Source organism: Nycticebus coucang, chromosome 4 (genome assembly GCF_027406575.1).
Source record: "Nycticebus coucang isolate mNycCou1 chromosome 4, mNycCou1.pri, whole genome shotgun sequence".
Lineage (NCBI taxonomy): Eukaryota > Metazoa > Chordata > Mammalia > Primates > Lorisidae > Nycticebus > Nycticebus coucang.
This window is the reverse complement of record NC_069783.1, coordinates 116667937-116693784: the sequence shown is the minus strand read 5'-3', so window position 1 is coordinate 116693784 and position 25848 is coordinate 116667937. Positions and strand designations below refer to the sequence as shown.

Sequence of the window (25848 nt, the reverse complement as noted above, 5' to 3'; positions counted from 1 at the left end):
TTTTTGTTTTTGTAGAGACAGAGTCTTACTTTATGGCCCTCAGTAGAGTGCCGTGGCATCACACAGCTCACAGCAACCTCCAACTCCTGGGCTTAAGCGATTTTCTTGCCTCAGCCTCCAGAGTAGCTGGGACTACAGGCACCCGCCACAACGCCCGGCTATTTTTTGGTTGCAGTTCAGCCGGGGCCGGGTTTGAACCCGCCACCCTCGGTATATGGGGCCGGCGCCTTACCGACTGAGCCACAGGCGCCGCCCCTCAATTGTCTGATCTCCAGGAATCCACTCTTGCCTCCTATAATCCATCCTTCGCAGCAGCCCAGGGGGATATTTTTAAATAGATCAGCTCATGACACTCCCCTGATCACATCCTTCTGTGGTTCTGCATTGCTCTTAAAATATAGTCCACATTCCTCTCCGTGGTCGGGGTTACAACATGACATTAAGACTCCCTGCATATCCTTACCTACCTCCCACCTCCCAGGTCCTACAGGGCCTACTGTTCAATCACTCCAAGAACTTCCCCACCTCAGTACTTTCACAAGTGCCATCTGCTAAAACCTAGAACACCTGGCACATAGTAATCTCACCATAACTAGTTCATCAACAAATGCATAGATGTGTCACAAGAGTGGGCCAATGGGATAATAAAGGCTTGGGTCAACAGTCCATTATCTCTATTTTTCTATTTCAAAATACTGGCCAGATGCAGTGGCTCATGCCTGGAATCCTAGCACTCTGGGAGGCTGAGATGGGTGGATTGCCTGAGCTCACAAATTTGAGACCAGCCTGAGCAAGAGCGACACCCGTCTCTATAAAAATAGAAAAGCCAGCTGGGCATCATGGCAGGTGCCTATAGTCCCAGCTACTCGGGAGGCTGACATAGAAGGATCACTTGAGCCCAGAAGTTTGAGATTGCTGTGAGCTGTGACACCATGACACTCTACCAGGGCACAAAGTAAGTCTCTGCGTCCAAAAAATATGTACATATATATTTATATACTAATTATGGGGGTACAAGCACTTTTGTTACATGGGTATCTTGCACAATGCGTAAGTCAGGGTTTTTGGTGTGCCCATCACCAGAAGAGTGTTCACTGTACCCACTAGGTAAGTTTTTAGCCCACATTCACCCTCCTACCTTCCTCCCACTTCTTGGTTTCTCGTGTCCTTTATATCGCTTTGTGCCCATGTATACACATCTATTAGCCTCCACTTATTAGTGAGAACATGGGGTGTTTGGTTTTCCATTCCTGAGATATTTCTCTTAAAATCAGGGTCCAACATTAGCAGTTTCCACATTACCTCTAAAACAGACATTGTATGTGTGTGTACATACAATGAATAGACAGATATATATTATGTATATAGAAACACACATAGTGTGTGTGTCTATCACTATGCAAGGATATATGTAAATTCCCTAAATTCAATGCTCCCTGAAAACATGGACAGTATTTTCCCATTTCAACATTGCCAAGGACCACAGTATATACATCTTTGCTAAATGCCTACAGCCCTCCAAAATTCATAGGCATGAATTGGGCTGTATTTTAGGTCATTTGAATCCATTCCAGGGGTCTCAAACCCTTGGTAGCAGCCCACAACTCTCACAGAACTTGCCAACATCAGTATTTGTCTTTCTTTTCCTTAAAAATATCAGCATGGCAACCAGGCGCAGCAGCTCATATCTATGATGCTAGCACTCGGAGAGACTGAGGCAGGAGGATCCCTGGAACTCAGGAGTTTGAGACCAGCTTGAGCAAGAGTGAGACCTCACCTCTGCTATTAAAAAACAAAACAAACAAAAAAAAAAAACCTAGCTGGGCGTTGTGGTGGGTACCTATGGCTGCAGCTACCCAGGTGGCTCAGACAATGGGACTGCTTGTGCCAGGAGTCTAAGGTAAGGTTGATATGGGCTAGGCTAAGGCCACTGAACTCTAGCCTGGGCAACAGTGTTAGACTCCGTCTCAGAAAAAAAAAAAAAAATCAGCATTGGATGGCAAGTACCGTCTGTGTTTCCTAAAAGAAAAGGGAGTAAGCTCAGTGTCCCTATTATTCTATAGCTGCCTAACAAAGTACGCCAAGGCCTGTGAGTTAACAATTACAAACATGATTTGGCTCTGCTTTTCCAGGATCATGTGCCACTCATAACAGTCTCCATGCTGACCGTGCACAAGAAGGGTAAGTAATCTTAACAGCGCCCCTGCACTTGAACTCTAGCGAAAAACTTGGCCTTCCATCAGGGCCCAATAAAATCATCCCAGCTTCAACTAGAAAGACACAGAACTGTTATTTTTCAGCAAGCCAAGTTTATTTATTCCCACACTAGATAATCAAACATGGCCACCAGGGACAGCCTGGGACAAAATGTGCTTGACCGGCTATAGATAAACCAAAAGCCTCCACTCTGAGAATAAGCTCAGTTTTCTGCCCCTCTCAGCTCAAGTCTTCACGTGTATCTTTAAAGGAACAAAAGCAGACGTAAAAGAAGCATCACATGTTGAAGGAAGACTTAGAAAATACAGGCAGCTTTGACAGCCGCACAAAGGCGAGTAGGGCAAATAAGACACCTCAGAATCTAAATTCAGGACAGAGTGTGGTCTAGATTTATAGCTGACATCTATAAATCCTAGCACTTTGGGAGGCCGGGGTGGGAGGATCACTTGAGGTTGGGAATTTGAGACCAGCCTGAGCAAAAGCAAGATGCCATCTCTACAAAAAAACAGAAAAATTAGCCATATGTGGTACCACGTGCCTATAGACAAAGCTACTTTGGAAGGCTAAGGGAGGAAGATGGCTTGAGCCCAGGAGATGGAGGTTTCAGAGAGCTATGATGATACCATTGCATTTTGCCTGGATTACAGAGCAAGACCCTGCCTCAAGAAAACTATCTAAGGCCGGGCAAGGTGGCTCATGCCTGTAATCCTAGCACTCTGGGAGACCAAGGCAGGTGGACTGCTTGAGCTCAGGAGTTTGAGACCAGCCTGAGCAAGAGAGAGACCCCATGTCTAAAAAATAGCTGGGCGCTGTAGCAGGTGCCTGTAGTCCCAGCTACCAGAGAGGCTAAGGCAAGAGAATCACTTTCAGCCCAAGAGTTTGAGTTTGCTGTGACCTATGCTGCCATGGCACTCTACTGAGGGAGACAAAGTAAGATTCTGTCTCAAAAAGAAAAGAAAACTAATCTAAGCCAGGCATGGTGGCGCACACCTGTAGTCCCAGTTACTTGAGAGGCTGAGACAAGAGGATCACTTGAGACCAAGTTTGAAGTTGCTATGAGCTATGATGCCATAGCACTCTCTGAGATGAAAGAAAAGAAAGAAGGTAGTGTTAATTCATTTAACAGTGGTCATTGGGCCAGCCAGGATAAAGCAGCAAGGTAGGCAACGTTTTTGTTCTCGTGGTTGAGAAACAGACAGTAGACAAACATATAACTAAATAAGACAATTTCAGATAGTAAATGAATTAACACTAGCTTAAAAATAATCTGAAAATAAGAACAAAGCTGGAAGACTAATGGTTGACTAAGAACAAAGAAGAAACTATAAAGAACTCAAGAAGAGGGGTGGCGCCTGTGGCTCAGTAGGTAGGGCGCTGACCCCATAGACTGAGGGTGGAGAGTTTGAACCCAGCCCTAGCCAAACTGCAACAACAACAACAACAACAACAAAAAAAAAGCCAGGCATTGTGGCAGGCACCTGTAGTCCTAGCTACTCGGGAGGCTGAGGCAAGCAAAAGAAATTGCCTAAGCCCAGGAGTTGGAGGTTGCTGTGAGCTGTGATGCCACAGCACTCTACCGAAGGCAAAATAGTGGGACAGTCTCAAAAAAAAAAAAGAACTTGAGAAAACATGAGAGATGATAGATTATGTTCGCTACCTTGACTGATGGTTTCCTGAGGGTATATATTATGTCAAAACTTATCAAATTGGACAGTTAAATATACACAATTTGTTGCATGTCATTTATACTACAATAAAACCGATTAAAAATAAAACAGATTTGGGCGGCACCTGTGGCTCAGCGGGTAGGGCGCCGGTCCCATATGCCGGAGGTGGCGGGTTCAAACCCAGCCCCGGCCAAATTAAAAAAAATAAATAAATAAAAAAATAAAACAGATTTGTTGGGCGGCGCCTGTGGCTCAGTCGGTAAGGCGCCGGCCCCATATACCGAGGGTGGCAGGTTCAAACCCGGCCCCGGCTGAACTGCAACCAAAAAAAAAATAGCTGGGCATTGTGGCGGGAGCCTGTAATCCCAGCTACTCGGGAGCCTGAGGCAGGAGAATCGCTTAAGCCCAGGAGTTGGAGGTTGCTGTGAGCTGGGTGACGCCACGGCACTCTACCGAGGGCCATAAAGTGAGACTCTGTCTCTACAAAAAAAAAAAAAAAAAAGATTCTTTTAAAAAAATAAAAATAAAAAAATAAAACAGATTTGCAATCTAAAAACTAACAAATAATTCCCAATTGTGTGTATTATATTCATAATCTGACTTTTTAGATGGCACACAATAGCAGGGCTAGAGGGAAGAAGGAATTACTTCATTTCAAACTGTCATCTTTACTACTTGCTTCTTTGGCTGTGACCACACTCCTCTGCTTCTAAACTAAAGAACAGGACAATGTAGGGTCTATTACTACGAGGACCCTTTCCCAACCCCCAACCCCCTGTCCTTTTGTCTCCTAAAGCAGCAGACTCTTACTTGTCTGGAACAGCAGACACAAGGAACAAAAGGCTCAATGACTATTTGACAGATTAAAGAATAGACAACTGTTTCATTTAAAAGCTCCCTAAAGAATTAGAACATTTGGGGCTATACAGTGTTCTGTGGAAATGCAGTTATATATTACCCAGATCTGTAAGCACTTGCCAACAGACCTGTCCAAGTCACTCACTGTATTAAGAGTTTTCAGTTTTCTTCTTTCTCCCCCCTTTTTTGTTCCAGATCCATGAATGAGTAATGTGCAGGTGTGTTTTGAGGAGACATTCCTAATATTTCGAAAAGTCTTTCACACAAATAGCCCCAACAGCTTAAACGGTTTTTCAAATGTTTAAGACAGTGACCATAACTGGACAATCACAGAAAAGAACAGACAATGGGCCTTATGTGTGAGTGGTATATAAAGAGTGATGACACAAAATAGCAAGATCGTTATTAGGAAACAACAGGTCACACTATTGTTTAACAACAAAATTAAGGCTTACAAATTTATAGCAATAGTTGTAACAATAGCACAATGGTGATTAAGAGAAACAATTCTGGCTCCACCACCTATTAGCAGTGGCATAAGTAAACTGCTTAATTTCTGAGACTTACTTTACTCATCCTTAGATGAATATTGAGGATTAGTTCTCACAACAATTAGTTACAATTGCTTAGTAAAAACTAAGCAAAGGTTAGCTATTAATAGCAGTATTACCCTGACTTTCAAAGGATCTCACTAACTCACTAATCCTCCTTCTGGAGTAATGTACTCCAGAAGTTTCAAATTCTATCATCTACTAGTACATTACTCCTGAGCTTTAGTTTCCATATCCGCAAAACGGGGACCATTGAAGTTACCTGACTTTCAAGGTTGTACTGAAGGATTAAATAAGTAGATACAGCTCGCTTCCCTCCCACATCCCAATGCGAAGATCGCAGAGGAAGGAAATACTTCTAGTGGCTGCAGATACAGTCAGTTTTTCCATTTCTGGCACGTGAGTGGTAGGAGGAAAAGACGACGCAAAGAGGCATATAAAAGGGTCAGAGGTACTGAGTGAAGTCCCCAATACGCTAACGTGGCAGAGTGACCAGAGCTCTAGACCACTGGGGGCCTGGCCCCATGCAATTCCCCTCCCGTGTCCCAAGGAAGCTCCCCGAGTGAGCCGAGTTATTTCAGAAACACCATGAGGCAATTCTCATGAGGCAATGGGTCAGGAATGCGGCGCTGAGCCGGGCCGCTGGCGTCCGCGGTTCCCCCAGCGGCTCTACCTGCCCCAGTCCTCACCGGCATCCCCAGTGCTGAGAAGGCCGGAACTCGGGGAGGCAGGAAATGAATGGGGACCCGCAGGGTGGGGGCGCGGTGCGGCCGGCCCCTGGTCCCGGGAGGGGGATTAGGAGGGAACCTGCCCCACGCCAATCTGGGGCGAGAGTCCGACGCCCGGCCGGGGCGCCTCCTCCCGGCCGGGGCTGACCGAACGCGGCAGGGGACAGGCCGAGGCCGGGGTCGGGCCCCTTGGAGCTCCTCACCTCCGCGATGTCATGTTCCTCCCGCCCTCCGGCTCCGCGACGGACCCGCTCCTTGGTCAGGCTCAGCTGGGCTTGGTCACATCGGGCTGGCCCGAGGGAGGCCCGCTCGGGACCGGACGCGGGACAGAGCCAGCCGGCCGCGCGCAGACCCCCCTCCAGGCCTGGGGATCCCGGAGACTGTGCAGCCGCCCCCCGGTCCGGCTCGCTCCTCCTCCTGCCCCGCCCTCCGCCACCGTCGCCATCGTGACATCACCGCCCGCGACGCCCGCCGCCACTTCCTTCTTCCTGTCAGCAGAGGACTGAACGGGAACTGGTAAGGGCAAGCCAGGGGTTTCCCGTAGGCTCCACCGTGCAGTTCCCAAAGTGCCCTGGTTCCTCCTTGAAACCGCGGACGCAGAGTGGAGCTGCGCGCTCGGCCTTCTACGTGCTCCACCAAACATCGCCTCTGCTCCCGTCTTGTCAGTTTCCATCCCCACGCTGACTGCCAAATCGAGTTTCATTCATTTCATTCCACAAATCGCCTCTCCACTTGCTTGCTATGTCACTTTGAGAAAGTTACTTAAGGTTTCCGACCCTCAGTTTCCTCCATTCATTTATTTCTATAAAATATTACTATTACTTAGCCGGGCGTTGTGGCGGGCGCCTGTAGTCCCAGCTATTCGGGAGGCTGAGGCAAGAGAATTGCCTAAGCCCAGAAGTTGGAGGTTGCTGTGAGCTGTGTGAGTCCACGGCACTCTACCGAGGGCCATAAAGTGAGACTCTGTCTCTACAAAAAATATATATTTTTTTATTAGTGTATATATATATTACTATCACTGTTGTACTTTCTTCATAGGGTTATTGTGAAAATTATATATGTAAAGGTTACAAATGGGCCTGGTCTATATGTTATGTGTCATAATTAAGCATCTGTTGAGGGTGTTGACAAGCATCTACTTGCTTGTCTCTGTTTTAGAATACGGATATGTAGCAGCAAACAAAAAAACAAAAATTCTGGGCGGCGCCTGTGGCTCAAGGAGTAGGGTGCCGGTCCCATAAGCCGCAGGTGGCGGGTTCAAACCCAGCCCCGGCCAAAAACCACAAAAAAAAAAAATAAATAAATAAATAAATAAATAAACAAAAATTCCATTGTTCTCATGGAAGGAGCTTCAGTAATCAAATAAACTTTTCTATTTATTTATTTATTTTTGAGACAGTCTCCGACGTCTGGGCTAGAGTGCGGTGGTCTGGGCTTCAGCAATCCTGCCTCAACCTCCTGAGTAGCTGAGACCACCAAGCCGGCTAACTTTTTCTATTTTTGAAGACATGGGGTCTCTCTTTTGCTCAAACTGGTCTTCAACTCCTAAACTCAAGAGATTTCCCTGTCTCCTCCTCCCAGAGTGCTAACATTACAGGTATGAACCACCACACTCTACGTTTTGTTTTGTTTTTGTTTTTGTTTTTGGAGCCAAAGTTTCACTTTCTTGCCCAGGCTAGAGTGCCAGTAGCCATAGCCTAGCTCACAGCAACATCAGTCTCCTGGCTCAGGCAATCCTGCCTCATCCTCCCAAGTAGCTGGGACTACAAGTGCCCACTGCAACACTAATTTTTCTATTTTTAGTACAGAAAGGGTCTCATTCTACGTGGAAGACATTATTCTTAGTAAAGCATCACAAGAATGGAGAAGCATGAATCCTATGTGCTCAATTTTGATATGAGGACAATTAATGACAATTATGGTTATGGGGGGGAAACAGAAAGAGGGAAGGAGGGAGGTGGGTGGGGCCTTGGTGTGTGTCACACTTTATGGGGGCAAGACATGATTGCAAGAGGGACTTTACTTAACAATTGCAATCAGTGTAACCTGGCTTATTGTACCCTCAATGAATCCCCAACAATAAAAAAAAAAAAGAAAGAAAGAAAGGGTCTCATTCTTGCTCAGTCTGCTCTCAAACTCCTGAGCTCAAGCAATCATCCCACCATGACCTCCCAAGAGTGCCAGGATTACAGGCATACGCCACCACACCCAACCTATATATCATTTTGTCTTCAAAAATAACAACCTTCACAGTCTGTCTTTTATTCATTTTGCTGTGATATAACCAACCTATATTTTTTTAGAGATAGAGTCTTGCTTTGTCACCCAGGATGGACTTGAATCCCTGGCCTCAAGCAATCCTCCCATTTCAGCCTCCCAAAGTGCTAGGATTGCTAATGTAAGCCATCACACCCAGCCAGATAAACTTTAAACAAATATATATGTACATATATAGACATACATAAATATTTTTAAAACAATTTTTTGAGACAGAGGCTCACTTTGTCAACCTTGGTAGAGTGCCATGGTGTCCCAGCTCACAGCAACCTCAAACTCTTGGGCTTAAGCAATTCTCTTGCCTCAGCCTCCCAAGAAGCTGGGACCACAAGTGCCCACCACTGCGCCCGGGCATGTTTTTTTTTCTTTTTTTTTTTTTTCATGTTTCACAACTTTAGTTTTTTTTTCTTGGTTGTAGTTTTTGTCATTGTCATTTGGCAGGCCTAGGCCGGATTTGAACCCACCAGCTCTGGTGCATGTAGCTGGCACCCTAGCCACTGAGCTACAGGCACCAAGACCATAAAGATAAAATTTTTAAATACGTATAATGATATTTAAATATATTGCTACATGAAGATACAACAAGTTATGGAGAAAAGAAAGGAGGATGCGAATATAGTGTTTGAAAGGATGGTTGGGAGCAGCACCTGTGGGTAGGGCGCCAGCCACATACACAGAGGCTGGGGGGTTCAAACCTGGCCCGGGCCAGCTAAAACAACAAGAGAATCACTTGAGCCTAGGGATTTAAGGTTGCTGTGAGCTATGATGCAACAGCACTCAACCATGGGTGACAAAGTGAGACTCTGTCACAAAAAAAGAAAGAAAGAAAGAAAAAACAATCTGTTTTATAGCCTCAAAAAGTTTCTGAAGAGTCCTTATACTTACAATAGGATGCAAGTTTCAGGCCTCAGCCATACCTTTTTTTTTTTTTTTTTTTTTTGCGAGTTTTGGCCAGGGCAGGGTTTGAACCTGCCACCTCCATACATATGGGACCAGTGCCCTACCACTTTGAGTCACAGGCGCAGCCCATCCTCAGCCATATCTTAAGGGCAGAATCACCAACAGGGTCAAAACCACCTGTGATAAGCCTATCTCCAACAGCAAGGCAGCCACTGAGAAGACAGAAGAAGAAGATGCAGCAGTTTCACAGTGCCTTGTTAGTTGGACTACAATCACTATTTTTCTTTCTCTTTGTCCCTATAAAAACAGTAAGCCTCTTGACCTCAGCACTGGCTTTTCTCGTCTCTATTTTTTTTTTTTTTTTGAGACAGTCTTCCTATGTCACCTTCAGTAGAGTGCCATGGTGACACAGATCACAGCAACCTCAAACTCTTGGGCTGAAGAGATTCTCTTGCCTAAGCCTCCCAACTAGCTGGGACTACAGGCGCCCGCCACAACCCCTGGCTATTTTTTTGTTGTTGTAATTGTCATTTGACCAGCCCGGGCTGGGTTCAAACCCACCAGCTCCAGTGTATGTGGCTGGCACCCTAGCTGCTGAGCTTCAGGCACCAAGCCACTCCCTTTTTTCTTTAGAAGGCCACACCATCTCCCTGCTTTCTATTCTCCCCCTCTTAATTGTTCTCCCCTTTTAGGGAAATAAAATCATTTTATACTTTTTTTTTTTTTGAGACAGAATCTCACTTTCTTGCCCCCACAGGCTAGAGTGCTGTAGCATCATAGTTCACAACAACATCAAACTCTTAGGCTAAAGCCATTCTCTTGTCTCAGCCTCTCGAGTAGCTGTGACTCCTGGCACCTGCCACAGTGCCCAGCTATTTTTAGAGATCGGGTCTTGCTCTTGCTCAGGCTGGTCTCAAACCCATGAGCTCAGGCAGTCCACCTGCCTTGGCCTCCCAGAGTGCTAGGATTACAGGATTGAGCCATCATGCCTGGTCTACTTTTTTTTTTTTTTTTTTTTAGACAGAGTCTCACTTCATCGCCCTTGATAGAGTGCCATGGTGTCCTACCTCACAGCAATCTCAAACTTTTGGGCTCAATTTGAGGTTGCTGTGAGCTGTGACATCACAGCACTGTACCAAGGGTGACAAAGTGAAACTCTGCCTAAGGAAAAAAAAAAAAAATTCTTGGGTTCAAGCAATCCTCTTGCATCTTGAGTAGCTGGGACTACAGTTGTCTGCCACTATGCCTGGCTAGTTTTTTGTATTTTTAGTAGAAACAGGAGCTCGCGCTTGCTTAGGCTCATTTCCAACTCCTGAGCTCAAGCAATTCACTGGGCTCAGCCTCCCAGGGTGCTATGATTACAGTCGTGAGCCACTTCGTCTGGCCCAATTTTATACTTTTTATCCTAATCTTAGTTTGAAGAATTCTCTCTCAAACCCGCATATACTAGCTCTTCCACCCTAACACGTAGGTAAGTTTGTGAACTACTTAGAATGGTACCTGGCACAGGAAGAGCTTGATAAATGCTGGTTATCATTTCTTTCTTTTCCAAACTAAACTATAAGCTCTTTGAGCACAGGAACAATTGCCTGTCTAGTCATCTGCACTCTCTGCAGCTAGAATGATTTTTCTTTTTTTTTTTTGTAGAGACAAAGTCTCACTGTACCGCCCTCTGGTAGAGTGCCGTGGCATCACACGACTCACAGCAACCTCTAACTCTTGGGCTTACGCGATTCTCTTGCCTCAGCCTCCTGAGCAGCTGGGACTAAAGGCGCCCGCCACAACGCCCGGCTATTTTTTTGTTGCAGTTTGGCGGGGGCTGGGTTTGAACCTGCCACCCTCGGCATATGGGGCGGGCGCCCTACTCACTGAGCCACAGGCGCCGCCTAGAATGAGTTTTCTAAAATACAATTTTTTGAGACAGAGTCTCACTTTGTCACCCTGGGTACAATGCGATGGCATCACAGCTTGCAGCAAGCCCAAACTCTTGGGCTTAAGTGATTCTCTTGCCTCAGCCTCCCTCCCAAGTAACTGGGACTATGAGCTACTTTTTTTTTGAAGAGGCAGAGTTTTACCTTGTCACCCTCGGTAGAGTGCCGAGGCATTCACAGCTCACAGCAACCTCCAGCTCCTGGGCTTAGGCAATTCTCTTGCCTTAGTCACTATCTGAGAATAAAACAGAGGCCCACTTCCTTTGCTATTAGGTCGACCCATTCCATTTCAACATCATTGTCAGTACTGTGATTGTTCCAGGTCTTCCCCTAGATTATGGGCTCCTTTTAAGACAAAGTCACAGGTGGGCCTGTGGCTCAGTGGTTAGGGCACCAGCCCCATATACTAAGGGTGGCGGGTTTGAACCTGGCCCTGGCCAAACTGCAACAACAAAAAATAAAAATAAAAAAAGAACAAAGTCGCTGTCTTCTCATGTTTATATGTCCAGAGTGTAGCTCAGTGCCTGTCATATAACAGATTTAAGACATATTCATTAAGAGATAACTTTGGTGGGGGCAAAATCAGTGTAACCTGGTTTCTTGTACCCTCAATGAATTCCCAACAATAAAAAAGAAACAAACAAAAAATGATAACTTTGAATTTAATTCTCAGCTATAAAAGCAATACAAGTTCCTTGCAACATACCAAATAGAAACAGCAATTCTTCTGTTCCTCAATGCATGTATCTTTCATATCCCACCTACCTCCCAGCCATGTTAATAGTTTGGTGTATATCCTTCCGAACTTTTCTCTATACCTGGACAAACACATATATACATCATATACCACATACATAACACATACAAGAATTTTTTTTCAGGTGGCACCTGTGGCTCAAAGGGATAGGGCACCAGTCCCATATGCTGGAGGTGGTGGGTTCAAACCCAGCCTCAGCCAAAACCACAAAAAAAAAAAAAAAAAAAGAATTTTTTTTCTTTGTTTGCTTTTTTTTTTTTTGAGACAGAGTCTCACCAAGTCACCCTCCATAGAGTGCTATAGAGTCACAGCTCACAGCAACCTCAAACTCTTGGGCTTAAGCAATTCTCTTACCTCAGCCTCCCAAGTAGCTGGGACTACAGGTGCCTGCCACAACACCCAGCTATTTTTGTTTTTGTAGTTTGGCTAGGGCCAGGTTTGAACCCGCCACCTTTGGCATATGGAGCCGGGGCCCCACCCACTGAGCCACAGGCACTGCCCAACACCCGGCTATTTTTTATTGCAGTTGTCATGGTTGTTTAGATGGCCTGGGCCAAGTTTGAACCCACCAGCCTTGGTGTATGTGGCTGGCGCTCTAACCACTGTGCTATCAGCACTGAGCCTGCCGGGCTATTTTTTAGAGACAGGGTCTTGCTCTTGCTCAGACTGGTCTTAAACTCCTGAGCTCAACAATCCACCCGCCTCGGCCTCCCAGAGGGCTAGGAATACAGGTGTGACTCACCTCACCTGGCCCTGAATTTCTATCTTTTTTTAATTAGAGAAAAAGATACAAATTTATTTATTTATTTATTTTTATTATTATTATTATTTTTTTTTTTTTTGTAGAGACAGAGTTTCACTTTATTGCCCTTGGTAGAGTGTCGTGGCATCACACAGCTCACAGCAACCTCCAACTCCTGGGCCTAGGCGATTCTCCTGCCTCAGCCTCCCAAGTAGCTGGGACTACAGGCACCTGCCACAACGCCCAGCTATTTTTTTTGTTGTTGTTGCAGTTTGGCCGGGGTTGGGTCTGAACCCGTCACCCTCGGTATATGCTCACTGAGCCACAGGCGCCGCCCTATTTATTATTATTATTATTATTTTTTTTTTTTTTTTTTTTTTTGTAGAGACAGAGTTTCACTTTATTGCCCACAGTAGAGTGCCTTGGTGTCACACAGCTCACAGCAACCTTCAACTCATGGGCTTAGTGATTCCCTTGCCTCAGCCTCCCGAGTAGCTGGGACTACAGGCACCTGCCACAAAACCCAGCTATTTTTTTGTTGAAGTTTGTCCAGGGCCAGGTTTGAACCTGCCACCCTCTGTATACGGGGCTGGTGCCCTGCCCAGTGAGCTACAGCCGCCCACAAATTTATTTTAATGTGTATACCAGGCGTCCTCAAACTGCCGCCCGCGGGCCACATGGAGTGGCGTGAATTGTATTTGTTCCCGTTTTGTTTTTTACTTCAAAATAAGATAAGTGCAGTGCGCGTAGGAATTTGTTTATAGTTTTTCTTTTTACTATAGTCCGGCCCTCCAACAGTCTGAGGGACAGCGAATTGGCCCCCTGTTTAAAAAGTTTGAGGATGCCTGGTGTATACAATGGAACCCTCCAGAATGAAAACTCAACCCCCCAATGGAGTTTAGAAGCTTGTATGTCTTTTTGTTAAAATGAGCTATGAGGGTGGGGCATGGTAGCTTACGCCTGTAATGCTAGCAGTCTGGGGGACTGAGGAGGTGGATTACTCGAGTTTAGGTGTTCAAGACCAGTCTGAGCAACAGTGAGATCCTTTCTCTACTAAAATAGAAAAACTAGCTGGGCCTTGTGGTGACCACCTGTAGTCTCAACTGCTCAGGAGGCTAAGGCACGGGTATCATTTGAGCCCAAGAGTTTGAGTTGCTGTGAGCTGTGATGCTAGAGCACTCTACTGAGGGGCTGAGGGGGACCAAAGTAAGACTTTATCTCAAAAAAAAAAAAAAAGGTAGTAACTATTCTTTTTTTTTTTTTTTGTAGAGATAAGAGTCTCACTTTATGGGCCTCGGTAGAGTGCGGTGGCATCACACAGCTCACAGCAACCTCCAACTCCTGGGCTTAAGTGATTCTCGTGCCTCAGCCTCCCGAGTAGCTGGGACTACAAGCGCCCGCCACAACGCCCGGCTATTTTTTGGTTGCAGGTCGGCCGGGGCGGGTTTAAACCCGCCACCCTCGGTATATGGGGCCTGCGCCTTACCAACTGAGCCACAGGTGCCGCCCGGTAGTAACTATTCTTATTTTTAATTCTAACATGAGCAAAGATTATGCACCTTCATTAATCATCTATTTAATCTTTATAGCTGAATCGTTCAGAGTGCAATTTTGGGAATCAGGTCCATGTTGTTATTTAACCTCTTTGAGTCTCAGTTTCCCCATAATAGTACCCTTCCTAAGGTATTGGGAGGATTGTATGAGATAAAGCAAGGCACGTAGCAGTTCTTGGCACATAGTATAAAATATTGCTCTTATTATCTCTGATGCACGAACTTTAGCAGAGTACTAGGCACATAGTAGGGCCTCATCAACAACTACCTTTTTTTATTTTCTTTGAGAGAGAGTCTCACTTGTCTCCCTTGGTAGAGTGCTGTGACATCCTAGCTCACAGCAAACTCAAACTCCTGGGCTTAAGAGATTCTTTTGCTTCAGCCTCCCAAGTAGCTGGGACTACAGGCGCCCGCTACAGCGCTCTGCTATTTTTAGAGACAAGGTCTCGCTCTGGCTCAGGCTGATCTTGAACTTGTAAACTCAGGGCAGTCCACCTGCCTCGGCTTCCCGGCTTCCCATAGTGTCTGGGATTACAGGCGTGAGCCACCACGCTGGACTTCAACAACTATCTTGAGGATCAAGCCATCCTCCTACCCTAGCCTCCCAGAAGGGCAGGAAAAAACGACTGGTCTTCAAAACCAAACAGACCAAGTAAGACAAAATGTTCTGCGTTCCGCTTCTTATTTAAAAAAATAGCTAACGGCTGGGGCGGCGCCGGTGGCTTAAAGGAGTAGGGCGCCGGTCCCAAATACCGGAGGTGGGGGGGTTCAGACCAGGCACCGGCCAAAAAATGCAAAAAAAAGGGGGAGGGGAGGGGAGGGGAGGGGAGGGAAGGGAAGGGAAGGGAAGGGAAGGGAAGGGAAGGGAAGGGAAGGGAGAAAGAAAAAAAGAAAAAAATAGCTAACGTCTGGGCGTAGAGGCTGGAATCCCAAAATTCTGGAAGACCCAGGAGGGAGGATCACCTGAGGTCAGGAGTTAGAGAATATCTGAACAAGAGCAAGACCCTGTCTCTAATCAAAAAATAGAAAAAAATTGGTCGCACGCTACTTGGGAAGCTGAGGCATCGAAGGTGTCAGTGAGCTATAATCGCACCCTTTTTCTGAGTAGTTCCCTTGATGGAAGATAAACTACATTTCCCAAGATGCCCAAGAGCCGGAAGGAAGTAAGACGCAACACGTTCCCATGATGTCTTATAAACCGGAAACGGAGACTTTAGTTCTCTTTCCCGTCGTGCAAGGTAGGAATGGCGCTCTTTCCATTAACGCTCCATTTCAGTACCCTAATCCTTCGTCATCGGATCTTGGGAGGCAGCAAGTGGACACCTACGGGGGTCCTACATGTCCACGGCCAACTGAGAGGCTTCCCAGACACTTCATTTCCTTCTCTTGTTTGCGGTGTGGCGCGAAGAGAGTGAGGTGGAATGCCGAAGAGGCTTCCTACGACTCTGCGCCACCCTCTTGGGCTGGGGAAGCGTGGTTCCTTCCGGGATCGATAGCGGGCTCCTGGGCCTGGAGAAACTAGGGCGGTGGCGCGCGGTCAGGATTGTCGGGCTTGGGTTCTAGAAGACGCCCCCGAGCTTGAGTTTGTCTTAGCCTCCCTGGTGTTTGGGGATAAAGCCAAAAGTTCTTCCCCTTCTTTGTACGTCGACGACCGGAAGTCACCTCTTGGTCTTTGCGCTTTTTTGAGTTGGGGCTAATTGTGTTTTTGTTCTTAAAGCTAACTTTCTGGCTTGGCATCCGTAGCCCAGTGATTACGGCACCGGCCACATACACCAAGGCTGGCGAGTTCGAACCAGGTTCGGGCCAGCTAAGCAACAATGAGAGCTAAACAAAAAAATACCCGGGTGTTGTGGCGGGCGCCTATAGTCCCAGCTACTCGGAAGGCTGAGGCAAGAGAATCGCTTAAGCCCAGGAGTTGGAGGTTGCTGTGAGCTGTGAAGCCACAGCACTCCACCAAAGGCGACACAGGGAGACTATCTCAAAAAAAAAACTTAAATCGAACTTATTTGAATGAGACAGTTTTCTTTTTTTTTTTTTGTAGAGACAGAGTCTCACTTTACTGCCCTTGGTAGAGTGCCGTGGCGTCACACAGCTCACAGCAACCTCCAGCTCCTGGGCTTACATGATTCTCTTGGCTCAGCCTCCCGAGTAGCTGGGACTACAGGCGTCCGCCACAACGCCCGGCTATTTTTTTGTTGCAGTTTGGCCGGGGCTGGGTTTGAACCCACCACCCTCGGCATATGGGGCTGGCGCCCTACTCACTGAGCCACAGGCGCCGCCCGAATGAGACAGTTTTCTAAAAACAAGAGGGAAGACCTTAAAGCTAACAGTTTTAAGGTCTGGTCTCACTACCTCCTACCTGTGGAGGCTTTTTAAAGCCTGTTTTCTAATTTCCCAAAACAGGAATAGTAAAATAATGGCATAGGGGCTTTTTGACTGCTCAACATCTAGCAAAAAACGTATTCCCCATCAAAAAGGTGATAATTGCATTGGGGAGAGAACCGTCAGAAGACCAGGGTGGCTCAGGAATTGTAGACCAGCGATCCCAGCCCATCTACATACAGTTTCAGTATTGCCTTGTTATGAGATGATTGGTGAAATGCTCTTTTCTCCCCTAAATGTTGATAGATGGCGGGTGAAAAAGTTGAGAAGCCGGTTTCTAAAGAGAAGAAACCTGTTAATAAAGAGAAGAGGCCTAAGGCCAAGAAGGGGAAGCCCCACTGCAGCAGAAATCCTGTTCTTGTCAGAGGAATAGGCAGATATTCCCGATCTGCCATGCATACGAGAAAGGCTATGTATAAGAGGAAATACTCAGCAGCTAAATCCAAGGTGAGAAGAGAACCAGAGAACAACTGAACATGAATCTTAACCTTAATTGTCATCCTATAATGTTTTGATACAATTCTGTTTTTGCAGATTGAAAAGAAAAAGAAGGCGAAGGTCCTTGCCACTGTTACAAAACCAGTTGGTGGGGACAAGAATGGTGGTACTCGGGTCGTTAAACTTCGCAAAATGGTAAAGTTGGAGACTAAATGGATTTCCAGTTTAACCTTTAATACTGTGAAGATTTTTTTGTGTACTGTGGTTCTAAAGATTTCTGCTTATCCAATCGTTTCAATCAAAAAGAAAGCGTTCTAGGTCTGTTAGACCAGTGTTTTCTCTGGAGTTGCTCTGATTTCCCTTATGAAAACATCCCAGACATCCCAATGTGCGCCATTCACAGGTGAAAGTTAACTGCTTAAGAGGGAAAATAATAACTTGTGAGATGGTTTTGTGTTAGGCTTTCATGTTTGTAGTACAAGTAAACCTGTGCTAGTGATATGATATCTTACTAGGAGTTGTTTGCCGGCGGCACCTGTGGCTCAGTGAGTAGGGTGCCAGCCCTATGTACCGAGGGTGGCGGGTTCGAACCCAGCCCCGCCCAAAGTGCAACAAAATTGCGCAGAGACTAGCTGTGGCTATTTTTCCTAAAGGCAAGTTGGACTCTTTAGCCTTTTTTTTTTTTTTTTTGAGATGGAGTTTATTACCCTGGGTAGGGTGCCATGGCATGATTGTAGCTCACAGCAACAGCAACTCCTAGGCTCATGTAATCCTTCTGCCTCTGTCTCAAGTAGCTGGTACTACAGGTGTGCACCAACATTCCCAGGTAGTTTTTCTATTATTAGTAGACTAGGACCTCCCTCTTGCTCAGGCTGGTCTCTTAATTCCTGAGCTCAAGCAGTCCACTCACCTCAGCCTCCAAGAGTGCAGGATTATAGGCCTGATGCTAGGCCACCTTTGGCATTAGCATTTTAAGGGGGGGGCATTGGTGAGGTACATTGGTCATGTGCTTGTGAGACCCAGGAAATCCACATTTTAGAGAATTAAGGGGAATGTGAAGGTTAAATGTGGGTGCTGTAAGCATCAGTTACATAAATGGACCTTGGTAGGTAGAAGTGTTTGATTCTATATGTTTACAGTTTTGTTACCTGTGAAGAAATAAGTGTTATTCCCTACTGTGGAATCCAAAAGGCATTGTTCGATGGTAGACATAGTTAAAATTTGTATGTCCTTGTTTATGGGAAGCAAGGAATTTCTTTAATAAATGACACGTGGGACCCGTTTTTTTTTTTTTTTTTTTTTTTTTTTTGAGACAGAGCCTCAATCTGTCTCCCTGGGTAGAGTGCCGTGGCATCACAGCCCACAGCAACCTCCAACTCCTGGGCTCAAGCGATTCTCTTGTCTCCGTCTCCCAAGTAGCTGGGACTACAGGTGTCCACCACACTGCCTGACCATTTTTTGCTTGCAGTTGTCATTGTTTGACAGTCCTGGACTGGATTCGAACCCACCAGCTCAGGTGTATGTGGCTGGCGCCTTAGCCCCTTGAGCAACAGGTGGAGAGCCTCCTTTTATTTATTTGTTTTGTAGAGACAGAGTCTCACTTGTACCATCCTCGGGTAGAGTGCCATGACTTCACACGGCTCACAGCAACCTCTAACTCTTGGGCTTACGCGATTCTCTTGCCTCAGCCTCCCAAGCAACTGGGACTACAGGCACCTGCCACAACACCCGGCTATTTTTTTGTTGCAGTTTGGCCGGGGCTGGGTTTGAACCCGCCACCCTCAGCATATGGGGCCGGTGACCTACTCACTGAGCCACAGGCACCGCCCTTTTTTTTTTTTTTTTTTTTTTTTAAAGACAGTCTCCCTTGGTAGAGTCCCCTGGCATCTTAGCTCACAGCAACCTCAAACTCTTGGGTTCAAGTGATCCTCTTCCCTCAGCCTCCCCCCCACCAAGTAGCTGGGACTACAGGCGGCCGCCACAACACCCGGCTATTTTTTAGAGACAAGGTCTCACTGTTGTTCATGCTGATCTTGAACCTGTGGAACCTCTTCTTAATAGCTACCTTAAGGGTTTTACCTTCTCTTTTGCATAAGGTGTTGGGGAGTGGCCTTTTTACAAAAAATCAAAATCTAGTGTGGTGTCTTATATCTGGTTTTGTGTAGTTTGATTTCCTTTGTAGATAAAGTGAGAATAAGACTTGTCACTGAGGATCAGATGAAGTGGTTCAGATATAGACACACTTGAGTTGGGGAACAAGCCATGTCTATGGTGTGCGTGTTTTTCGGAAAGAGTTTACATGAGACAGGCGAGGGACTAGAAAAGTTCATGTGAAAGTCAAGCTTGGGTGTGAGCTTGCCTTGTAATCTGAAGTTTTGTCCCAGATTTACAAAGGTGAATTGATTGATGCCATTTTGAGCATACAGCTCCTTCACTAAATGATTTCCATTGTGTGTTTTGCACATAAAAGATACAGTAGCAATGTTGGCCTTTTCCAAGTTTAAAATCTATGTAAGAGAAGTGAAAATGGAATAGTGTAAAGTGCTGGAGTTTCAAATGGGTTAAAAGGCCATTGAAAAGGTTTCACTGAGCTCGGTGCCTTTAGCTCAGCGGCCAGGGCACCAGTCACATACACCAGAGTTGGGGGGTTCAAATCCAGCCTGGGCCTGCCAAACAACGACAACTACAACCAAAAAATAGCTGGGCGTTGTGGTGGGCACCTGTAGTCCCAGCTACTTGGGAGGCTGAGGCAAGAGAATCGCATAAGGCCAAGAGTTTGAGGTTGCTATGTGCTGTGATGCCATGGCATTCTACTCTGGGCCACATAGTGAGACTCTTGTCTCAAAAAAATAAAATAAAATTAATAAAACAAGTCCTAAAAGACTTATTTCTCAAGTTTGTCCTGGAACTCATCACTGCAATGACACCCATACTACTACCTGCTTTCATCAAGATTTTAGCAGCCCTGGCTGGGCACAGTGGCTCACACCTGTAATCCTAGCATTCTTGGAGGCCAAGGTGGGTGGATTGCTTGAGCTCACAAGTTCGAGACCAGTCTGAACAAAAGCAAGACCCCGTCTCTACTAAAAAAATAGAAAAACTGAGGCAAGAGGATTGCTTGAGCCCAAGTTGGAGGTTGCTGTGACCTATCATGCCACAGCACTCTCTACCCAGGGTGACAACTTGAGACTCTTGTCTCAAAAAAAAAAAAAGTTTCACTGACATAAAATTCAGTTCTACTTAATTTGAATCACTTAAGTTGGACCTGTGGACTCTTTCCCCAGCCTAGATACTATCCCACTGAAGATGTGCCTCGAAAGCTATTGAGCCATGGCAAAAAACCATTCAGTCAGCATGTGAGAAAACTGCGATCTAGCATCACACCCGGGACCATTCTAATTATCCTCACTGGACGCCACAGAGGCAAGGTGAGCAGAGTACCACAGCTCGGGGAACTTTGTTGCAGCTCTGTAGCACTTGATCATAATCTCTTTGCACTCTGGGTATGTGATTCATCTAGGGACCTGAAACATACAACAGACAATGCAGTCACTAGTTGCATGCTGCTTCTCCGCTCCCCCCATAGTGTAAACATTTTTCACTTGCTGCAAATAACACCTTTAATGTGTAATAAATAATTAGTTACAAATGATACGTGTCCATTTGCTCAGAAACGTACTTAAAAGTTAGGTTATTTCCTTTGCTTGGTATAGTTGCTTCCATAACTGCTGAGCCTTACACATACATGTAGAAGATTCCTTTACCAAACTTAGATGTCTGTGATTTGATTAATTGAGAAGTCAGTTTTTAATTGCAGAAACTAAATCTTTTCTGTTTAACTTGTAGAGAGTGGTTTTCCTAAAGCAACTGGGCAGTGGCTTGCTACTTGTGACTGGTAAGAGAATCCCTGGATTATGTTCTCTGAAACTTCCATTTTTAAATTGCTTCCAGTAGGTTGGGCATGTTGGCTAGCCTCAGGGAGGCCACGGCTAGAGGATCACTAGAGCTCTGAAGTTTGAGACCAGCCTGAGCAAGCGTATGACCCACCACCCCCAGGATTAGCTGGGTATTGCAGCAGGCACCTGTAGTCTCCGCTACTTGGGAGGTTAAGGACAGGAGGATCTCTTGAACCCAGGAGTTTGAGGTTGCTGTGAGCTAGTCTGAGGCCATGGCACTCTACCCTGGGCAATAGAGTGAGCCTCTGTCTCTTTTTTTTTTTTTTTTTTTTTTTTTTGAGACAGAGCCTCAAGCTGTCACCCTGGGTAGAGTGCCATGGCATTACAGCTCACAGCAACCTCCAACACCTGGGCTCGAGCGATTCTCGTGCCTCCGCCTCCCAGGTAGCTGGCACTTATGGCCCCCACCACAACGCCTAGCTACTTTTTTGGGCTGCAGCCATCGTTGTTTGGCGGGCCCGGGCTGGATTCAAACCCATCAGCTTAGGTTTATGTGGCTGGCGCCTTAGCCGCTTGAGCCACAGGCACCAAGCCGAGCCTCCGTCTCTCTTTTTTTTTTTTTTTTTTCATGTTTTATTTATTTATTTTTTTTATTGTTGGGGATTCATTGAGGGTACAGTAAGCCAGGTTACACTGATGATCCTCTGTCTCTTAAAAAAAAAAAAAAGGAATAAATGTTTGTAGTACATTTGCTGTCCCTTTTTTTTTTTTTTTGGAGGAGTCTCGTTGCCTTCAGTAGAGTGCAGTCATGTCACAGCTTACAGCAACCTCAAACTCTTAAAGCAATTTTTCTTGCCTCGGCCTCCCAAGTAGCTGGGACTGTAGGCACCCTCCACAACGCCTGGCTATTTTAGGTTGCAGTTGTCGTTGTTTAGTAGGCCCCAGGCCAGGCTTGCCTTGGGGTATGTGGCCAGCACTGAGGTATGAGCGCTGAGCCACACGGACATTTCTTTATTTTTTTCTTTTCTTTTTTTTTTTTTTTTTGTAGAGACAGAGTCTCACTTTATGGCCCTCGGTAGAGTGCCGTGGCCTCATACAGCTCACAGCAACCTCCAACTCCTGGGCTTAAGCGATTCTCTTGCCTCAGCCTCCCGAGTGGCTGGGACTACAGGCGCCCGCCACAACGCCCGGCTATTTTTTTGGTTGCAGTTTGGCCGGGGCCGGGCTTGAACCCGCCACCCTCGGTATATGGGGCCGGCGCCTTACCGACTGAGCCACAGGCGCCACCCTCTTTATTTTTTTTCTTTCCTAAGGCAAGCGTGAAACAGTTTATTGGGGAAGGGAAAGAAAGGTTTACAGAGCAAGACAAGTTCACCATATTTTATGGCAAAGGGACATTGACAAGGCAACCCCCACTCCCAACCCGCCAGCCTGGATGTATGTGGCCTACACCAACAAGGATATTTTATAATGGAAATTCTGAGCCCCAGTTCACTGTCTTGTGTGCAGTGAGTTAAACAGGCAGATGTAACTTACCTAAATTACAGAATTCATCCTGCGCAAATTCATCCTGCGTAAAACTTGGAATTGGTCTGTCACTCAGCATTAAGATGCAGGTCTTGAGCAGCGCCTGTGGCTCAAGGAGTAGGGCGCCGGTCCCATATGCCGGAGGTGGTGGGTTCAAACCTAGCCCTGGCCAAAAACCACAAAAAAAAAAAAAAAAGATGCAGGTCTTAAACAGGTGAAAAGGTTATTATTCACTCTGGGCAAGCAACTGGAGCCTGTGGTTTTTGTTGTATGTCACCCAGGCTGTAGTATTTAGTGGGGTAATCATAATTCACTTTCCCCTTGAACTTCTGGGATCATCCTGAGTGACTTAAAAAGATTTGAGGCAGGACAAAATAATTGTTTCCCCTTTCCCTCACTAAATGAGTGTGTTTTTTTCCATAGGACCTCTGTCCCTTAATAGAGTTCCTCTACGAAGGACACACCAGAAATTTGTCATCGCCACCACCACAAAAATTGACATCAGTAATGTTAAAATCCCGAAGCATCTTACTGATGCTTATTTCAAGAAGAAGAAGCTCCGGAAGCCCAGACACCAGGAAGGTGAGATCTTCACCACAGAAAAAGAGGTAAATTTTCTATTTCTGTCATCTCCTGTAATAACATTGACTCCTCTAGTTGGGAGTGAAAATAAATAGACCTAAGCATTGTTGCATAAAAATAAGGAGAAAATAAAAGGTAAATAATGAGAAATGTCTGGGAAGTGCTTGTTTTCTTATAAAGTCAGTAGTCAGGGGCTGGGAGCTAATCTTAGAATCTTAAGATTTTGGTAAAGCCCTTTAGGAATCACTGCTGTCACTGCATTTGCAATGTGCCCTTATTTATCCTTGATGTGTATTAAAGGATGAAAAGGGCTGGGTGCGGTAGCTCACGCCTATAATCCTAGCACTCTGGGAGGATGAGGTGGGTGGATTGCCTGAGCTCACCAGTTCAAGACCTGCCTGATGAAGTACCTCCGTCTCAAAAAATAGCTAAGTGGGCTCGGTGCCCGTAGCTCAGTTATTAGTACAGGGCGCTGGGCACATACACCGCGGCTGACAGGTTTGAACCCAGCCCAGGCCTGCTAAACAACAATGACAACTACAAAAAATATATAGGGTGTTGTGGCAGGCACCTGCAGTCCCAGCTACTTTGGAGGCTAAGGCAAGAGAACAGCTTAAGCCTAAGAGTCTGAGGTTGCTGTGAGCTATGATACCATGGCACTCGACCGACAGCAACATAGTAAGAATGTCTCAAAAAAAAAAAAAAAAATATTTGGGCGTTGTGGTGGGTGCCTGTAGTCCTAGCTCCTCTGGAGACTGAGGCAAGAGGGTTAACTTAAGCCCAAGAATTTGAGATTTCTGTGAGCTCTGACACCACAGCGCTCTACCAGAGGTGACAAGGGGAGACTCTGTCTCAGGAAAAAAAAAAAAAAGTGATTATCTTTTGCATCCTTCCACCCCCCCAAAAACATAATCACTTTTGTCACCTCTGGTAGAACACTGGCATCATAGCTCACAGCAACCTCAAAGTCCTTGGTTTAAGTGACCCTCTTGCCTCAGCCACCTGAGTAGTTGGGATTATAAGCACCCTCCACAATGCCCAGCTAGTTTTACAGACAGGCTGTTCTCAAATCTGTGAGCCACCGTGTCCGACCAGAATCACTATGGTATGAAAACAAGTTTTTGGGTTTGGGGGTATTTTTTGTTTTTTTGAGACAAGTCTTGCTTTGTCACCCTTGGTAGACTGCTGTGGCATCACAGTTCACAGCAACCTGAAACTCATGGGCTTAAGTGATTTTTCTTGCCTCAGCCTCCCAAGTAACCTGGGACTTCAGGCGCTGGCCATTATTAGCCTGGCTATTTTTAGAGCTGAAGTCTTGCTCTAGCTCAGGCTGGTCGGGAACTCTTGAGCTTGGATAGTCTTCTCACCCCAGTTGGGATTTCAGGTGTGAGCCACGCCCAGCATTTTAAAAAACAGGTTTTTGTTTTTGTTTTTCTTTTTTTGTTTTGAGACAGAGTCTCACTTTGTCACTGTGGCATCACACAGCAACCTCTAACTCCTGGGCTTAGGCGATTCTCTTGCCTCAGTCTCCCAAGTAGCTGGGACTACAGGCGCCTGCCACAATGCCCGGCTTTTTCTTTTTTTTTTTGCAGATTTTAGCCCAGGCTGGGTTTGAACCTGCCACCTCTGGCATATGGAGCTGGCACCCAACTCCTTTGAGCCACAGGTACCACCGAACACCGGCTATTTTTCATTGCAATTTGGCCAGGGCCAGGTTCGAACCCGCCTCCCTCAGTATATCGGGCCAGCACCCTACCCACTGAGCCACAGGCATTGCCCAAAAAAGCAGAGTTTTTTTTTTTTTTTTTTTTTTTTTGGTTTTTGGCCGGGGCTGGGTTTGAACCAGCCACCTCCGGCATATGGGACCGGCACCCTACTCCTTGAGCCACAGGCGCCGCCCAAAAGCAGGGTTTTTTTTTGTTTTTGTTTTTGTAGAGACAGAGTCTCACTGTACCGCCCTCGGGTAGAGTGCCGTGGCATCACACGGCTCACAGCAACCTCTAACTCTTGGGCTTACGCGATTCTCCTGTCTCAGCCTCCCAAATAGCTGGGACTACAGGCGCCCACCACAATGCCCGGCTATTTAAAAAGCAGGTTTTTAATTGTTAGTTGCCTTTAATGTTTCTAAATATTACTGGAAATGAGTACTTGTGAGATAGGATTTCTTAGTTGACTAAATAGTTTGATACATTTGTCTGTTTTCAAATGTTTCTTTCTTTTTTAGAAATATGAGATAACAGAACAGCGCAAGGTTGATCAAAAAGCTGTGGACTCTCAAATTTTACCGAAGATCAAGGCTATTCCTCAGCTCCAGGGCTACCTGCGATGCGTGTTTGCCCTGACAAATGGAGCTTACCCTCATAAAATGGTGTTTTAAATTTCTTAAAGAGAACCTAATTAAACGGCTAATAGATTTTTGTTTGTGGTTCTTTTATAGTCTTACCTGCTTGGAGCTATAGCTTGCCCTTGCCAGCTTCCTGGGGCTTTTGCTGCTACTGGAAAGAAAGGGGATTGGAAGGAGTGGTGTAACAGCAGTAGACCCTGCTCCTTGTCAGCTTAGAAGTAGCATTTTAGGCTTCAGATTTATTCTAGTGGCTGGCTTTTTAGCTTTTTAGCCATCCTCTGCCAATATAAATAGTGGCATTTTCTCATTCATCCTACCAAATACGGGTGAGAAACAACCATAGATTTCTCAGAACACAAACTCTGTATACCCCTTTTCTCTCAAGAGCAAGTGTGTTTTTGCTGTATTACCCAGGCTAAGTATAGTGGAATACGGCAATCCTTCTGCCTCTATCTTTAACCTCTTAAAATATTAGGATTATAAGTGTGAGCCACTGGG

General features: G+C 45.9%; 2 protein-coding genes across 5 annotated transcripts in view; one reads left to right on the top strand and one right to left on the bottom strand.

The window, feature by feature from the left end:
* The window catches only part of PTPN11 (protein tyrosine phosphatase non-receptor type 11), an 87029-nt gene extending 80584 nt beyond the window's left edge, over nt 1-6445 (bottom strand). For both annotated transcript variants that reach the window (XM_053588945.1, XM_053588946.1), the window contains exon 1: nt 6225-6445. In XM_053588945.1, the coding sequence (XP_053444920.1) occupies nt 6225-6238 (14 nt within the window). In that variant the 5' untranslated portion in view covers nt 6239-6445. The remainder of the gene's footprint in view (nt 1-6224) is intronic.
* Nucleotides 6446-15445: 9000 nt separating this feature from the next.
* On the top strand, nt 15446-25413 carry RPL6 (ribosomal protein L6). 3 transcript variants are annotated; one of them, XM_053588948.1, is made up of 7 exons: nt 15446-15592; nt 16810-17010; nt 17098-17196; nt 20286-20429; nt 20848-20896; nt 22848-23032; nt 24599-24796. In XM_053588948.1, exons 2-7 carry the CDS (start codon nt 16810-16812, stop codon nt 24767-24769), a joined length of 849 nt encoding a protein of 282 aa, XP_053444923.1. In that variant the 5' UTR covers nt 15446-15592; the 3' UTR covers nt 24770-24796. The 3 variants fall into 3 exon arrangements, with proteins under 3 accessions (XP_053444923.1, XP_053444922.1, XP_053444924.1); XM_053588947.1 differs by having other exon boundaries at nt 15450-15597; XM_053588949.1 differs by lacking the exon at nt 24599-24796 and adding an exon at nt 25231-25413 and having other exon boundaries at nt 15455-15597.
* Nucleotides 25414-25848: the final 435 nt, after the last annotated feature.

Bases quoted from the DNA above. Each gene is read 5' to 3' on its own strand.
- RPL6 (XM_053588948.1), top strand. From the start codon at position 16,810: ATGGCGGGTGAAAAAGTTGAGAAGCCGGTTTCTAAAGAGAAGAAACCT. The intron at 20,897-22,847 runs GTAAGAGAATCC...TTTTTTCCATAG, and splicing joins TGGCTTGCTACTTGTGACTG to GACCTCTGTCCCTTAATAGA. The intron at 23,033-24,598 runs GTAAATTTTCTA...TTTTTTTTGCAG, and splicing joins TCTTCACCACAGAAAAAGAG to ATTTTAGCCCAGGCTGGGTT.